Raw genomic sequence first — 18,685 nt, 5'->3', positions numbered from 1 at the left:
GCCCACTACAACTGGTACTACAGCCACAGTGCCCACTACCACTGGAACCACAGCCACAGTGCCCACTACCACTGGTACCACTGCAGCAACAACAGCCACAGTGCCCACTACCACTGGAACCACTGCAACAGTGCCCACTACCACTGGTACCACTGCACCAACAACAGCCACAGTGCCCACTACCACTGGTACCACTGCAGCAACAACAGCCACAGTGCCCACTACCACTGGTACCACTGCAGCAACAACAGCCACAGTGCCCACTACCACTGGTACCACTGCAACAGTGCCCACTACCACTGGTACCACTGCAGCAACAACAGCCACAGTGCCCACTACCACTGGTACCACTGCAGCAACAACAGCAACAGTGCCAACTACCACTGGTACTACTGCAACAGTGCCCACTACCACTGGTACCACAGCAGCGACAACAGCCACAGTGCCCACTACCACTGGTACCACATCAGCAACAACAGCCACAGTGCCCACTACCACTGGTACTACTGTAACAGTGCCCACTACCACTGGTACCACTGCAGCAACAACAGCCACAGTGCCCACTACCACTGGTACCACTGCAGTGACGACAGCTACAGTGCCCACTACCACTGGTACCACTGCAACAGTGCCCACTACCACTGGTACCACTGCAGCAACAACAGCCACAGTGCCCACTACCACTGGTACCACTGCAGCAACAACAGCCACAGTGCCCACTACCACTGGTACCACTGCAACAGTGCCCACTACCACTGGTACCACTGCAGCAACAACAGCCACAGTGCCCACTACCACTGGTACCACATCAGCAACAACAGCCACAGTGCCCACTACCACTGGTACTACTGTAACAGTGCCCACTACCACTGGTACCACTGCAGCAACAACAGCCACAGTGCCCACTACCACTGGTACCACTGCAGCAACAACAGCCACAGTGCCCACTACCACTGGTACCACTGCAGCAACAACAGCCACAGTGCCCACTACCACTGGTACCACTGCAACAGTGCCCACTACCACTGTTACCACTGCAGCAACAACAGCCACTGGAACCACTGCAACAGTGCCCACTACCACTGGAACCACTGCAGCAACAACAGCCACAGTGCCCACTACCACTGGTACCACTGCAGCGACAACAGCCACAGTGCCCACTACAACTGGTACCACTGCAACAGTGCCCACTACCACTGGTACCACTGCAACAGTGCCCACTACCACTGGTACCACAGCAGCGACAACAGCCACAGTGCCCACTACCACTGGTACTACTACAACAGTGCCCACTACAATTGGAACCACTGCAGCGACAACAGCCACAGTGCCCACTACCAGTGGAACCACTGCAGTAACAACAGCCACAGTGTCCACTACCACGGGTACCACTGCAGCGACAACAGTCACAGTGCCCACTACCACTGGTACCACTGCAGTGACAACAGCCACAGTGCCCACTACCACTGGTACCACTGCAGCAACAACAGCCACAGTGCCCACTACCACTGGTACCACTGCAGCAACAACAGCCACAGTGCCCACTACAACTGGTACCACTGCAACAGTGCCTACTACCACTGGTACCACAGCAGCGACAACAGCCACAGTGCCCACTACCACTGGTACCACAGCAGCGACAACAGCCACAGTGCCCACTACCACTGGTACTACTGCAACAGTGCCCACTACCACTGGTACTACTGCAACAGTGCCCACTACAATTGGAACCACTGCAGCGACAACAGCCACAGTGCCCACTACCAGTGGAACCACTGCAGTAACAACAGCCACAGTGTCCACTACCACGGGTACCACTGCAGCGACAACAGTCACAGTGCCCACTACCACTGGTACCACTGCAGTGACAACAGCCACAGTGCCCACTACCACTGGTACCACTACAGCGACAACAGCGACAGTGCCTTCTACCACTGGAATTACAACAGCAACTAGTACCACAGAAATAACAGTAGGAACAACAACGACCACTGTTCTCACTACCACTGGCACATCAACAGCACCCACCACGACTACAACTACGTCTACAACCACTGTGCCTAGCACAACGGTTTTTTCAACAACTATAAAGTCGGCTCCTGGCAAAGTCGAGTCTTCACCCACAGCAGGTCTGTTTGATTGGCTTCAATATTTGGTCTGATGCATATTCAGAAGGAAGGACATGTTTTATTTAACGACGCACTCAACATATTTTATTTACGGTTGTATGGCGTCAGACATATGGTTAAGGACCACACAGATTTTGAGAGGAAACCCGCTGTCGCCACTACATGGGCTACTCTTCTGATTAGCAGCAAGGGATCTTTTATTTGTGCTTCCCATAGGCAGGATAGCACAAACCATGGCCTTTGTTGAACCAGTTATGGATCACTGGTTGGTGCAAGTGGTTTACACCTACCCATTGAGCCTTGCGGAGCACTCACTCAGGTTTTGGAGTCGGTATCTGGATTAAAAATCCCATGCCTCGACTGGGATCCGAACCCAGTACCTACCAGCCAGTAGACTGATTGCCTGCCACGACGCCACCGAGGCCGGTGATGATGCATATTCAATGATATCTGTTTGATTGGCTTCAATATTTGGTCTGATACATATTCATTGAGGTCTGTCTGATTATTGGCTTCAATATTTGGGCTAATTCATATTAATTGAGGTCTGTCTGATTGATTTCAATATTTTGTCTAATGCATATTCATTTATATCTGTTGATTGGCTTCAATATTTGGGATAATGCATATTCATTGAGGTCTGTTTGATTGGCTTCAGTATTTGGGCTAATGCATATTCATTGAGGTCTGTTTGATTTGCTTCAATAGTTGGTCTAATGCATATTCAATGAGGTCTGTCTGATTGGCTTCAATATTTGGTGTAATGCATATTCATTGAGGTCTGTTTTATTTGCTTCAATATTTGGTCTAATGCATATTCAATGAGGTCTGTTTCTTTGGCTTCAATATTTGGTCTAATGCATATTCCTTGAGGTGTGTCTGATTGGCTTCAATATTTGGTCTAATGCATATTCACTTAGTTCTGTATGATTAGCTTCAATATTTGGTCGAATGCATATTCATTGAGGTCTGTCTGATTGGCTTTAATATTTGGTCTAATGCATATTCAGTGAGGTCTGTTTGATTGGCTTCAATATTTGGTCTAATGCATATTCAATGAGGTCTGTTTCTTTGGCTTCAATATTTGGTTTAATGCATATTCAATGAGGTGTGTTTGATTGGCTTCAATATTTGGTCTAATGCATATTCACTGAGGTCTGTTTTATTGGCTTCAATATTTGGTTTAATGCATATTCAATGAGGTGTGTTTGATTGGCTTCAATATTTGGGTTAATGCATATTCAATGAGGTCTGTCTAATTGGCTTCAATAGTATTTGACCGGCCTCAGTGGTGGCATGGTTAAGCCATCAGACATAAAAGTTAAAGTGTGTTTTGTTTAATGATAGCAGTAGAGCACATTGATTTATTAATCATTGGGTATTGGTAATTTTGACTCGTAGTCTTCAGAGGAAACCTGCTACATTTTTCCATTAGTAGCAAGGGCTTTTTTATATGCACTTTCCCACAGACAGGATAGCACATACCACGGCCAGTCGTGAGGTACTGGGTGGAAAGAGAAATAGCCTGATGGGCCCATTAACGGGGATCGATCCTAAACTGACTGTGCATCAAGTGAGAGCACTTTACTGCTAGGCTATGTCCTATCCCCCATAAGACATAAGTACTGGGTACTGGGTTCGCAACCTAATACCGGCTCCTACCCATAGCAAGTTTTTAACGACTAAGACCATTACACCAACTTCTCACTGTTGTTCTAGCTGAGGTGTGTGTCCAGGAGAGCATGCTTGAACCTTAATTGGATATAGGCATGAAAATAACTTGAAAAAATAGTATTTGGGCTGCATAACATTGCATCTAATATAGTAGAGCATATATCTTGTACAATAAAATGTCGCTTAAAATTAAGTTATATATCAATAACTTGTTTTTAATCATGTTTTTAATGTAGGATCTTTTAATGTTATGGCCATGAGTAGCAGGGAAAGGTGGACACTTACCCCTAGAAAATAGGGGGAGGGGGCCTCTTTTTGTTTAACTGAAGAAGACTACCTTGAAGTGGCACAAAAAATATGTTTGTTACCCAATGCTTGTTTCAAAGAGGCAGAACCAAAACGGGAACCAGGGTCCAGAACCATCTTAAATATATTCAAGTGCTGCTTTGTTCTGTGGGCTTTTTTCGTTTTTGTTTTTTGTTTTTATGTCCACTATGGCTTCATCAGTTGAGCATTTTTATACCTTTTCTGTCTGTCTATCCTCCCATCCATCCATCCATCATCTGTCCATCCATCTGTCCATCAGCCTTCCTTTGAAGTCAGTTTTGATTGAATTGTTCTGAAACTCGGTACAGTTATCCTCTTGGGCACCCTCCACAAACTAATAGAGATATATTTTAGTTTTTTAGAATTTTTAGTTTTAAATTTTCAAATCTAAATTTAACATTTCAAAATTTATCTTCTCCTATAGTTTTGATCAGATAGTTCTTAAAATTGGTACTATGATTCTATTGGGCAATCTTCATAAACTAATTGATATATATTTTGGAAATTTTGAATTTGTGAATTTTATTTATTAAATTTAATCATTATAAATAGAAATTTTACCTTTAAAATTTTAAACTCTAGCTTCTCATAGAGTTTTGATCGAATAGTTCTGAAACTTTATACCATGATTCTCTGGGACAGTCTTCACAAACTAATAGATATTTTGGAAATTTTGATGTTTTTTTTTAAATTTATAAATTTTAAATAGAAATATAAAAAAGTCTATCTCTAGAGTTTTTATCAAATAGTTCTGAAACTTGGTACTATGATTCTCTGGGGCAGTCTTCACAAACTAATAATGACATATAATGGAATTTTAGAAGTTTTATTAAAAAAATTAATTTTAAATAAAAATTTAACATTACATGTAGGTGGTCTTTACAAATTAATTAATTATCTACTACTGACAAAATTTTAAAATTAAATAGAGGAGCTCTATAGATCAATATGTCTCTTGCTTAAATTTTTGTTGTATTAGCCTTTTCATGAGTTGGATCAATGTGGCCTTTTCCCTTCTTTGGGGGGGGGGGGGGGGGGGGGGCAGGGCAGTTTGATTTTTGCCTGAATTAAATGAAAATGTCCAAAGCTGCATAACACGATTATTCATATTAGCATTACTACCAAACGGCTATTACAGAGTTCCATATTAACCATTACAATTAAAACTGAGCAGAATGATGGAAATACCTGGTAAAAAGTTTTCAGTCCAGCTTATTTTGCCAATTGTCTACACTGTGGAGGGAGGGAGCAGTTGACCCCCTGACTTGTATGCTTATAGTCTGCTTGGATGACAATAATTTCTTACTTACACCGTATTTGATTTGATTTTCACTTTGCCTACAGTCTCTTGCTTGGTGTTAATATCCAAATGTTTGTTGTTGTTCTTATATTAAACATAAACCCTGCAATTGTTTTCGGGGCATTCCACATTAAAAAAACAAAACAAAAACCCTGCTATTGTTTAAGGATATATTTCACATGAAAAAAAAAAAGAAGCCTATAATTGTTTTAGGGATATATTTCACTTTAAACAACAAAACAAAAACCCTATAATTGTTTAAGGGCTCTATTTTACATTTAAAACAATTTATAATAACCTTACAGTTTTAGGGATCTATTTCACATTTAAAAAGAAACAACCCTACAGTTGTTTTAGGGATATTTTCCGCATTAAAAACAAAACAAAAACTCTGCAGTTGTTTCAGGGATTTATTTCATATTTTTAAAAACAACAACAAAAACAACAACAACCTATAATTATTTTAGGGATACATTTCACATTATAAAACAAAACAAGTATCCTGCAGTTGTTTTAGGGATATATTTCATATTTTTAAAAAAACAACAAAAACAACAACAACCTATAATTATTTTAGGGATACATTTCACATTATAAAACAAAACAAGTATCCTGCAGTTGTTTTAGGGATATGTTTCAGTTAAAATTATCACATTCCTTTAAATCCCATTCTTTAATACATGATTCACCTGTTTGTAGGTGGCTGCCAGTCATTGCTGGACTTTGATGAGCTGAATGTTGTTATTGAAGCAAATTTGACATCGGTGTCGTATTCTGGGACAAATATCACCTGGACGATCCCGGATCATGCCGCGGTGGAGGTTTACAGTGCCGCCGTCGTGATTCCAAATACATATTTCACATCACTGGAAATAACTGCTAATGCAGTGACAATCAAATCAATTTCTACGTATATTAACAGTTTGCTGGTAAGTGTAACGTCAGTTCTGTTTCAACATGGTTTCACTTCTGACACTATGATACACCAGTTCACCAGTAACAAAATATCTGCTTTTTGGTTGAATGTGGAATGCGGTATATACCTTGAGGTAAAAATACTCTGTTCGCTATTTACTTGCATGTATAGTTTCATTGCGGAATATTTAATAGCGAGAGAACTTTTCTAAATGACGAAAACCCTAGCAGTGCAAGAGATATATGGCGCCAGTTATGTCTGTTGCTGATTTTAAATGTAACCGAATCAAGCAGGATGTCATTATTGCTATGATAGCCTATCATCTCTGAGACTTTCATCACTGGCATCACAAATAAAAAGGCATTCCCTGATAATTTCTGCTAATATTTTGATCACTTCTTCTGTAAATGTTTTTTTTCATGGCATCTTGACTACATATAAAAATTTGACTACATGTGGACATCATACTGAGAAACATATTTTTCTAGAAACTTGGCAGAAGTTTTATTTTATACAGTATCTATATTGCACCAGGGTATATACCGTGTTGAAATCAGTTTCATTTACTAAAATGTATTTTAGATTTCTGTTACTCAAGACACAGAAGTTTCACAACTGAGCATCACTCTGAAAAAGTTTGGAGACAATCTAACAGTCAGTGTGGAAACAAATGCCTCAGCGCTATTTTCTCTAGATCTAGCGGTGAAAGGCTGCAGTCAGCCAATAGAAGTCCCAACCACCACCAGGCCACCTGTCTCTGTTCCAGGTACTGTATATATTCATTTTCATTAGATCTAGCAGTGAAAGGCTGCAGGCCACCTGTCTGTGTTCTAGGTACTGTATGTACTCATTTTCTTTAGATCTAGCAGTGAAAGGCTGCAGGCCACCAGGCCACCTTTCTGTGTTCCAGGTACTGAATATACTCGTTTTCATTAGATCTAGCAGTGAAAGGCTGCAGGCCACCTGTCTGTGTTCCAGGTACTGTATGTACTAATTTTCTCTAGATCTAGCAGTGAAAGGCTGCAGGCCACCAGGCCACCTGTCTGTGTTCCAGATACTGTATATACTCATTTTCATTAGATCTAGCAGTGAAAGGCTGCAGGCCACCAGGCCACCAGGCCACCAGGCCACCATTCTCTGCTCCAGGTACTGTATATACTCATTTTCATTAGATCTAGCAGTGAAAGGCTGCAGGCCACCAGGCCTCCTGTCTGTGTTCCAGGTACTGTATATACTCATTTTCATTAGATCTAGCAGTGAAAGGCTGCAGGCCACCAGGCCACCATTCTCTGTTCCAGGTACTGTATATACTCATTTTCATTAGATCTAGCAGTGAAAGGCTGCAGGCCACCAGGCCTCCTGTCTGTATTCCAGGTACTGTATATACTCATTTTCTCTAGATCTAGCAGTGAAAGGCTGCAGTCCACCTGTCTCTGTTCCAGGTGCTGTATATATACTCATTTTCATTAGATCTAGCAGTGAAAGGCTGCAGTCCACCTGTCTGTGTTCCAGGTACTGTATATACTCATTTACTCTAGATCTAGTGGTGAAAGGCTGCAGTCCACCAGGCAACCTGTCTCTGTTCCAGGTACTGTATATACTAATTTTGTCTAGATCTAGTGGTGAAAGGCTGCAGGCCTCCTGTCTCTTTTCCAGGTACTGTATATACTCATTTTCATTAGATCTAGCAGTGAAAGGCTGCAGGCCACCAGGCCTCCTGTCTGTGTTCCAGGTATTGTATATACTCATTTTCATTAGATCTAGCAGTGAAAGGCTGCAGGCCACCAGGCCTCCTGTCTGTGTTCCAGGTATTGTATATAGTCTTTTTCTCTAGATCTAGCGGTGAAAGGCTGCAGGCCACCAGGCCACCATTCTCTGTTCCAGGTATTGTATATACTCTTTTTCTCTAGATCTAGCGGTGAAAGGCTGCAGGCCACCAATAGAAGTCCCAACCACCACCAGGCCAACCATCTCTGTTTTAATTAAGTACTGTTTATTGGATGCAAGGGCATATCTAGTATTTTGAAAGGGGGAGGGGGACAAAATTCTAAAAAACCCAGTTTGAGTCTGGTAAAGGCTACTGAGCCAAATTTTAAGTGAGTGAGGTCTGTAATGAGGATTGGGGGGGGGGGGGGGGGGGGGGTTCAGAGCAATATGGCATGTTGTGGATGATACAAACAAATTTGAAGTCAGTAAAACGGGCACTTCATGCGGAGGGATCACGGGACTCCTGTAGCCACCCTCGGGATACACCAATATCAATATTAGATCGTATTTAATCAGCATTTCAAAATATTTATATCATATTAAATCGGTAATAATTAACTATTTACTCTACTTATTGTACATAATTAATGTCTTTATTTACGGTCTACTTTATATTTTACATTTAATTAATGTTTTTTAACATTAATCAATAATGTCATCTTAGTGTACACTCAGTTAACGAGACTGAACCGACTTTACTGCCCTTGTATTAATATGTTTCCGGCTGATCTTGAAAACTATAATTTAGTATTTAAAGTCAGAACTAAATAGACATTTGAAATTGAGGTATGCTTAGATCATGATTTATGGCAGTCATCTTGGATTTATGCTTTTAAAAAAAGAATTTTGCCAGCATATATTTTTGTAGACTTTTAGTATGTTAATCTGTAGTTTTTTCACATAACAAATCCAAAGAGAAACCTTCTATTGTATTTGTGATGGGCTTGGCTATTTGGGGGCCTACATTGACTGGACTGTATATGACTGTTTTGATGATTAACATTACACATCAAATACATTTTCCTGTTTAGAATATCAATGTTTGTACAGTGAAACCCCTCTAAACCGGACACCTTTGGGACCAAGTAAAATGTCCGGTTTTAAGAGGTGTCCAGTTTAGAGAGGTTAAATTCTATACTGATTTTAAAAAATGGACCATGTAAAATGTCTGGTTTGGGGGGAATTCCTGTTTACAGAGGGTCCGGTTTTGAGAGGTTTCACTGTATATCCATTACTGTGAATTATATCCTTTATTTTCATGGTTTTAAATGTTTGTGATTATGCACGCAAAACCCCCCAAATAAACCCTCAAAAACCCACATTTCAGTGGGTACCAAAATCCATGGATAAAAAACGTAGTCTCATAAATTCCTATTATATGTATAAATGTATTCTAATTGCACTGTGTTCTTAAATTTGTTGACTGCATGCACTAGTCCCTAGAATTACATTTAAATTAGACGACCACAAACAAACGTGATTTCACAGTAACACAGTTTCTGGTCATCCTAATGTTGGTAGTACCTTCATTCAAACTTATTTCTCAGTAACGGAATGATTAAACTTCGTACTGAAAACCGTTTTAATTTTAACGGGGTGGGACGTAGCCCAGTGGTAAAGAGCTCGCTTTGGGATTGATTCCCATTGGTGGGCCCGTGGCCTATTTCTCGTTCCAGCCAGTGCATCACGACTGGTATATCAAAGGCCATGGTATGTACTACCCTGTCTGTGGGATGGTGCATATAAAAGATCCCTTGCTGCTAATTGAAAAGAGTAGCCTACGAAGTGGCGACAGCGTGTTTCCTCTCTCAATATCTGTGTGATCCTTAACCATATGTCTGACGCCACATAACTGTAAATAAAATGTGTTGAGTGCGTCGTTAAATAAAACATTTCTTTTTTCTTTTTTTATATTTTAGGGCTACAATGTACAGGAGACTTAGACTTGCTGTCCAAAGATGGCCTGAATCAATATTTACCCAGCATTGTTGAATTTGGCAGCACGTCATCTGTGGAGGAAGTTGAAGTTGAAATTCCAAACGTTGCTTTTTTTGAGATCTATGATGTGGCCTTAGAATTCTCCGCCAATGTATCTGCTTACATTTTTGATGGCACTGAATTTGTGAGTAACATTTTAGCATTTAAGACTAACGAACCATTTTGTGACACCCAATAGCCGATGTGTATTTTTGTGCTGGGGTGTTGTTAAACATTCAATCATTCATTAAGAAAATAATTAATATATGAGAACATTTCAGTGTTAATAGATTGTTTTTGTTGGGTTTGTTTTTTGGGGTTTGTTTTTCATCAATACATTCACGTTACAACAGTCATTTTCCATTTATTTCTAGTACTAGGTAGATATTGATAACACAATACTGTACTTTTGTTATGTTCTAAATAAATCATGACATACATGTACATACCAAAATTATCAAAATCACATGTGGTACAGGCAATAACGTTAAATGTGTAATATTGTATCAACTCTTTGGATCCATTCTAAACTGGGTACATACATGTATGACTTTTAAATGTTAGTAATTTAACTATTAATATAATATTAATATGATCATTATTACTAATCTTAAATCCCAGAATATTATTTTCTTTTTAACAAGTTAATTATTCTATTTTGTTCTTTATTAATGCATTCTTGTAACTGGATCCAAAAAGGATTAATTTATATACATTCCCAAAACTATTTCTAGCTCCATCCAGTGCACCATGACTGGTATATTGAAGGCTGTGGTATGTACTATCCTGTCTATGGGATGGTGCATGTAAAAGATCCCTTGCAAGTAGTGGGAAAATGTAGCTGGTTTTCTTTCTTAGTCCAGTGCATCATTACTAGTATATCAAAGGCTGTGGTATGTACTATCCTGTCATTGGATGGTGCATATAAAAGATCCCTTGCAACTATACATTAATTTTGACTATATGTAAAAATTAACAAATGTTTGACCTCCAGTAGCCGATGATTAATAAATCATAGTGCTCTAGAGGTGTCGTTAAACAAAACAGACTTTAACATTCCCAAAATAAATGTACAACTACAACAGTGCATGGTTTCGTTTCACTGAAAGGGGAATGAGTATATCCAATTTTAAACAATCAGTTATTTATTGGAAGAATATTATTGATAATTTTACACTGAGTGGCCCTTAAGAAACCTGTTCCCCTCTTTACTGATTAAAGACTTGGAAAGTAGTCAAACCAGGATAATAATATTTGTACCCAATATCAAGTATACAGATTGAATGCCTGTTAAATAGTGACAGAATCAATGTTGCAGATGTAATGGTGATTCACACAATCGTGATGTAATGGTAAAAAACATAACAGACAATCCTTAAATAGTTACACATGATATTAGGTGCAAAATATTATTATCGTGGTATAAATACTTTCCAAATTATTAATTAGAACAGTCATTTACTTTTTGTTTGTTTGTTGTTGTTTTTTGTGTGGGTTTTTTTTTTGTGTTTTTTGGGAGGGGGGCACATATATAACTATTGTACTTTCTAAAATGTCCATGTTGACCAGCTAATATTTCAATTGTAGGGAAAGGTCTTTATATAGGCTATGCCTGTTGACCAATCCCATCTGTTAATATAAACAGAAATATTGTTTAAACCAACTATTGTGTCATCTGCAAACTGAAATAATAAAAATTCGATATTTCCAGTTTTAATACCTTTTATATTTTGTTTTTTTCTTTGTTAGCCTATGAAGGATTTCTACACAATGAAAAATATATATTGTAAATTTCATGGATTTTACGCTCTTTCCTTTAGGTTCCAATGTCAGTTGATGGTGGCTCTTCATTCGTGCGGTCTTACTACAATGAGCACGGTATCAATGTAACCTCACTCAAGTTTAAAATTTCCAAGGAAACTGAGGGTGGATTGGTCGGTGTAAAAGTTCAGTATATGGAGACCTGCATAAAACTAATCCGTAAGTATACATACCAAACTTCTTTGAAAACACATCAGTCCAACTTGTAGTTATAAAAATATTATACATTTAACTGATTTTGTGTAAGTGGATTCAGGGAGTTTGAGTTTTCGAAATTCGTACAGCAGACCCCAAAGTGAAACTGCATTGTAGTATTATCATTTCGTTGATATCGGAAGACACGTTTGCTGCTCCATCCCTGTCCCCAACACACAGATGTTAGCACATTCCTTCTGTGTATATGATAAAACTAAGTAAATATTAACAGAAACGAGATAAATCCGATCAATTTGACATACATCTCTATGTACTTTTATTGTATTTATTAATAAATTAAATGTCTTTTACCGTTAATTTTCTCTTCACACCCTTTCTTTCTGTCTCCAATATGGCTATCCCCCCAATTTTGGGCCCTTCGCCAGATTGCTTGGATGACAAGAAAGCGTGACTATTAACCGATCTGGCTATCCCCCCGTTGCCGGGTCCTTCCCCAGATTGCTCGATCTCTGATGTATCAGTTTCTAACATAACTAAATGACTAGTAATGAATCATTTTGAATTCACACTTAAATAGCAAATAACAAATTTGACATGATTCACTCGTTTAAGAGAAAAAACAAACAGCGTTAATTGTTATTACAACAGTTCTTTGAAGATTACAAGACTATCCGTACTTTGTGTAATGAGGCCCGCTGCCGTGTACAAACACCGACAACCAAATGCAGGCATGTAGGATCATTTCGTACCGCCTAGTCGGCGATCTATTATTCTGTAATTACCGGTGTATCATCGATAGCCGAGACCAGTCGGGGCACTCATGCTTGGCTTGGGTGACAATTCATTTTTCTTTAAAGTATTACCAGTACAGTTAAAGGGCTCAGTCACTCCACAAACTTCGAGTTTTGGAAGTGCAATATCCCTTAATCTTTTATGGCGGGACCAAAAAATTACTTTGAGAGACAGAGATTTTCGAATGTTCGAAGTTTGAGTGTTCGAAGTGTGTTATTACTAGTTTGTATAGCAGTTTGGCCGGGACTGCCATTTCACTTCGAGAGATCGACGTTTTTGAAAGATCGAAGTTTGAGTTATCGAAGGTTGACTGTATATGTGTAGGCAATGAAAAATAAAATAAATAAAATTGTATACAAGGATTAGGGTCATTGTGTGTTTTATAGCAACCAATACACATGCGATAGCAATAACAACTGAACATTGAGTGGTGCATTTGCGATGGAGTTCAGTATATATTGCATCATGGTAATTATACTAAGAATTTGAATTTAAGCCATACAATACAGGCCTCAAAATATTGACCTGAGTAAAGCAAAATGCAGTCCATTTAGCAGGTGAAATATAAATTCACCAGCTAAAACCATAAAAAAAATTGAAGGTAATTTTTCAAGATAGAGATGTACATGTAGGTATGATTATTTCAGCTGTTTAACTCGTGATTGTGTTATATTTTACTATTTCTTGCTCCAGCCAGTACACCACGACTGGTATATCAAAGGCCGTGGTATGTATTATCCTGTCTGTGGGATAGTGCATATAAAAGATCCCTTGCTCTAATCAGAAAGAATAACCCATGGAGTGACGACAGTGGGTTTTTTCTTTCAATATCTGTGTGGTCCCTTAACCATATGTCCGACACCATATAACCGTAAATAAAATGTGTTGAGTGGGTTGTTAAATAAAATAATTTGCTTCCTTCCTTCCTGTTATATTTTAATTTAGGTTGTAATATTTTTCACACACTATCCCAAACCGTCACCTCACCCCATGTTGTCTTATTTCCAGCGGGCCATATTTCACACACTGTCCCAAACCGTCACCTCACCTCATGTTGTCTTATTTCCAGCAGCCTATATTTCACACACTGTCCCAAACCGTCACCTCACCTCATGTTGTCTTATTTCCAGCAGCCTATATTTCACACACTGTCCTAAACCGTCACTCACCTCATGTTGTCTTATTTCCAGCAGCCTATATTTCACACACTGTCCCAAACCGTCACCTCACCTCATGTTGTCTTATTTCCAGCAGGCGATATTTCGCACACTATACCAAACCGTCATCTCACCTCATGTTGTCTTATTTCCAGCAGCCTATATTTCACACACTTTACCAAACCGTCACCTCACCTCATGCTGTCTTATTTCCAGCGGGCCATATTGGACACACTGTCCCAAACCGTCACCTCACCTCATGTTGTCTTATTTCCAGCAGCCTATATTTGACACACTTTACCAAACCGTCACCTCACCTCATGTTGTCTTATTTCCAGTGGGTCATATTTCATATACTGTCCCAAACTGTCACCTCGCCTCATGTTGTCTTATTTCCAGCGGGTCATATTTCACACACTATACCAAACCGTCACCTCACCTCATGTTGTCTTATTTCCAGTGGGCTATATTTCACACACTATACCAAACTGTCACCTCACCTCATGTTGTCTTATTTCCAGCAGCCTATATTTCACACACTGTCTCAAACCGTCATCTCACCTCATGTTGTCTTATTTCCAGTGGGCCATATTTCACACACTTGACCAAATCCTCACCTCACCTCATGTTGTCTTATTTCCAGCAGCCTATATTTCACACACTGTCCCAAACTGTCACCTCACCTCATGTTGTCTTATTTCCAGCGGGCCATATTTCACACACTATACCAAACTGTCACCTCACCTCATGTTGTTAAATTGTTTATTAATTTGTAATTTTGTTTTACTGTGTCATACAAGGTCTTTTGGGTGATTTACACAGGGGGTTAATGTCTGACACGGCTTCCTCGGGCTCCAACCGGTTGGTTGTGTGTGCTGAGGGGGGTTGTCTTAAACGACTGCTCCAGTTTGATCAGCATTTGTTATGTCGGGCATGTCGTCAACTCAACCTGTTGGAGATGGAAGCAGTGCGTCGCGCTTGTCTCCATTTCAGGACTGTTATTCGACATCGTCGAAATTTGTTGATGTCGGACAACACGTCGGTTGTTGCGTACCTCAATCGGTGGGGAGGCACCAAATCCCTGTCATTGAGTCTTGCGGCTTTGGAGATTCTGGAATGGTGTGACGATTGGGGAGTGGTGTTATCAGCCAAACACATTCCTTCGTCCGTGAACGTCTTGGCGGACGCTTTGAGTCGTCGTTCCCCGGTTCATACGGAGTGGATGTTGCACCGGACAGTGGCTTATCGAGTTCTTACATTGTGGGGGAGTCCTCGACTCGATATGTTTGCCACTCGCCTGAACAGTCAGTTGCCAGTGTTTGTATCGCCGGTACCAGACCCACTGGCACTGGAGTACAATGAGTTGAGCATGGACTGGACGGGACTGGGTTTTGACGCCTTTCCCCCTCCGGTTCTGCTTGGCAAGGTTCTGCCAAAGATCAGACAGCAACCTTGTCGTGTCACGCTCGTAGCCCCGAGTTGGGCAGCTCAAGCCTGGTTTCCTCCGCTCCTGTCACTTTTAGTGCAGGAGCCGGTGTGGTTGCCATTGATACCCGATCTGCTCAGTCAGACACTGCGTCGGACAGAGTGGCATCCGAAGCTGAAGGTTTTCCGACTTCACGCATGGCGGTTGTCGGGGTTTCCCTCTGAAACCAAGGCTTTTCTAAACGGGTTGCTGAGCTTGTTGGGTGACTGAGAGGGATGTGGATCCCTTGTCTCCTACTGTTAATGACTTAGCTGGACTCTTGTCCAAGAAAGACAGCTGAAGGTTCAAACACTGAGAAGTCACCAGTCATCCATTTTCACTACTGAGGCAGTGTGGATGTCAAGATTTCTCAACGAATCTCGTGTTGCATGACTTGCTTAAGTCGTTGCAAAACATGGTTGAGAAGCCTTCCATTTTGCCTAAATGGAATGTTTTTCTGGTTCTTCATGCCCTACGAGCCTTTGAAATTCGCCAGTCTTCGTCATTTGACGTGGAAAACTTTGTTTCTGGTCTCACTAGCGGCTTGCCATTGTATTAGTGAGATTCATGCTTTTTTGCATGATTTGGTGGATTACAATATGGACGGGTCAGTTACGTTACGTACTGATCCTGTTTTCGTGGCTAAGAACCAGGTGCCAGGGGAAGAGTTTCCTCCGGCCATCATTCAGTGTTTATCTCGTACGCTTTCTGCGGATAATTCTGATAGACTTCTTTGTCTGGTGCGGGCTTTGAAATTCTATTTGGAGCGTACTAGAAATCTCCGGCAAAACACTAAGAGACTGTTTATCTCTTTCACACGCCAACCAGGAGACATTACGAAGAATGCTTTGTCGAGATGGATTGCTGCAACCATCAAACTGGCATATGAGAAGGCGGGTGATCATGTTCTGCGGAATTTCCCCGTTCGACCTCATGAGATTCGGGCGATTTCTGCTTCCCTTAATTTCCATGATTCTTTGGACATTTTCAAGGTCATGAGTGCGGGGTTTTGGAAAGGTCGACACACGTTTGACCGGTTTTATTTCCGTGATATGGCTGTTGGTCCGGACGGAACTCGGCGGATTCAATCAGTCATTGCAGGGCAGCAAGTCATTTCGGTTCACAGGGCCACGAGTAGGGGGCAACCCTTACTTCGTCCGGTCGCTAGCGGCAGTCTTTCTGGGAGATAGTTCTCCACCTCCTGTTTGGAGAGTGGGGGGTGGATGGTTGACTATCTGGGGCAGTCGAGTGTCTTTTACCATTACTTGGTGTGCGGGTTTCCTCACCTTGTTAACTTGGTTTACTTTTAATTGGGGTTGTAGTTCTTCAATTTAAAAGTCACTTTGACATTTTATACCTCCTCGTATGATGTGGGTTGCTTTTTCACTGTATCATTACTTGAGACGAACACTACTGGTTGAATGGGTAAGTCCTCCTTGTTTTCTTACCACCTCCCTTTAATGTTAAATTCTCGTGCTTTAACCTTGTTATATCATGTCTGTTATAGCATTGTTGTTGTGCTAGTACGGTAAGTTGAATAAGACTATTAGAATTTTACTCTAGTATATATATATATTTAGAAAATTTGTTTCTAATTTTCATTATTATTCATACTTACCTAGTACTAGCACAACAACCGTTACCTCCTACCCGCCCCGAGGGAAGTCTTTTTGATTCAGTCATTCCGGACTTTGAATTGATAACGAGGATATATGGTCTACCCATGCGCGGGTGTAGGTTATACATCCGGCAAGGGGAGATAATTCTGCAGTGGAGGTTATAACTCAGGGTCGTATAGCATTGTCGTTGTGCTAGTACTAGGTAAGTATGAATAATAATGAAAATTAGAAACAAATTTTCTAAATATATATATATACTAGAGTAAAATTGTAACATTGCAGACTTTGCAAATTGTGATAAAAATACATAAATGATGATGAAATATTAAATGTGGTATACAATTAATTTTAATGAAATAATCCTTTAACACTAAACAACATAAATATGCCTATCATTTAGATGTTTTTCAAAAGTAGTTTTACGAAATCAGTCAATATTTTTATAATTCTTGAATTGCCTTTTTAACATTTTTATCCATTCATTTATATATTGCATGAGAATAATTTTGAGTAGAATTGCTGAAAACAAACTACATCAAGGTTCATACTGATTTGAAAAGTCCTTGAATTTGAGTTGCCATATTGAAAAGACCTTGAATGTAAGTGGCCATATTGAAAAGTCCTTGAATTTGAGTTGCTATATTGAAAAGTCCTTGAATTTTACTGGCCATATTGAAAAGTCCTTGCATTGTACTGGCCATATTGAAAAGTCCTTGAATTGTACTGGCCATATTGAAAAGTCCTTGAATTTGAGTAACCATATTAAAAAGTGCTTGAATTTTGAGACCATATGGAACAGTCCTTGAATTTGTCAAAACCCATGACAGTGTTTAAATTGAAGAAAATCATCATGAATTACATATTTCTGCTGATACATTTCACAATTTATCTTCGTCAAGTTTATTTTCTCAATTGTCGTCAGCTGGTATTGACACTTTCACTTACTCACAAATATTGAAAATTGTTGTATACATTGTTACGATTACTGACGAAATGTTATGACATCAAGTGTTAAATTACAAATTGAATGCAGTGGACGCACAAACTTGAAATAAAGTTACAAAATTAATTTAAAACTTATTAATAATTATAGATGTGTGTTTATGTGGGTCTTTATTATTTTTGTAAACTAAACAGCATGGGCCTATTTATTTCCAAATAAACTACTACTCCTTCTATACCAAATTTATTTGCCAGAACTTATCTTGTGTCCTAAAGAAAAATGCTTTTATACAGACTGGAATATTGGAAGAGTGAAGTTCCACACAGACATGAGTGAGCAAACCTGGATTCCTAACCGCTAAATCATCCGAAGCCGATAAGTAATTTCCATGTGGAAAACACAGCAATTTGCACTCTTAAATATAATAATTATGTTCTCATTTATTTAAAACAGCAACAACCACTGGTGCAACTACCACTGGCACAACTACCACTGGTACCACTGCAGCGACAACTGCCACAGTGCCCACTACCACTGGCACCACTGCAGCGACAACTGCCACAGTGCCCACTACCACTGGCACCACTGCAGCGACAACTGCCACAGTGCCCACTACCACTGGCACCACTGCAGCGACAACTG

General features: G+C 40.0%; 1 protein-coding gene across 1 annotated transcript in view; it reads left to right on the top strand.

The window, feature by feature from the left end:
- Positions 1-18,685, top strand: part of LOC121381647 (mucin-2-like) — a 104,788-nt gene that overhangs the window by 43,813 nt on the left and 42,290 nt on the right. The window contains exons 14-19 of the mRNA XM_041510984.1: positions 467-544; positions 1,211-2,129; positions 6,130-6,359; positions 6,929-7,112; positions 10,033-10,235; positions 11,911-12,070. Of these exons, the coding sequence (XP_041366918.1) occupies positions 467-544; positions 1,211-2,129; positions 6,130-6,359; positions 6,929-7,112; positions 10,033-10,235; positions 11,911-12,070 (1,774 nt within the window). The remainder of the gene's footprint in view (positions 1-466; positions 545-1,210; positions 2,130-6,129; positions 6,360-6,928; positions 7,113-10,032; positions 10,236-11,910; positions 12,071-18,685) is intronic.

This window comes from Gigantopelta aegis, chromosome 9 (genome assembly GCF_016097555.1).
Source record: "Gigantopelta aegis isolate Gae_Host chromosome 9, Gae_host_genome, whole genome shotgun sequence".
NCBI classification, from domain to species: domain Eukaryota; kingdom Metazoa; phylum Mollusca; class Gastropoda; order Neomphalida; family Peltospiridae; genus Gigantopelta; species Gigantopelta aegis.
Note: the sequence above shows the minus strand (reverse complement) of the source record. Positions and strands in the feature narration are given on the sequence as shown.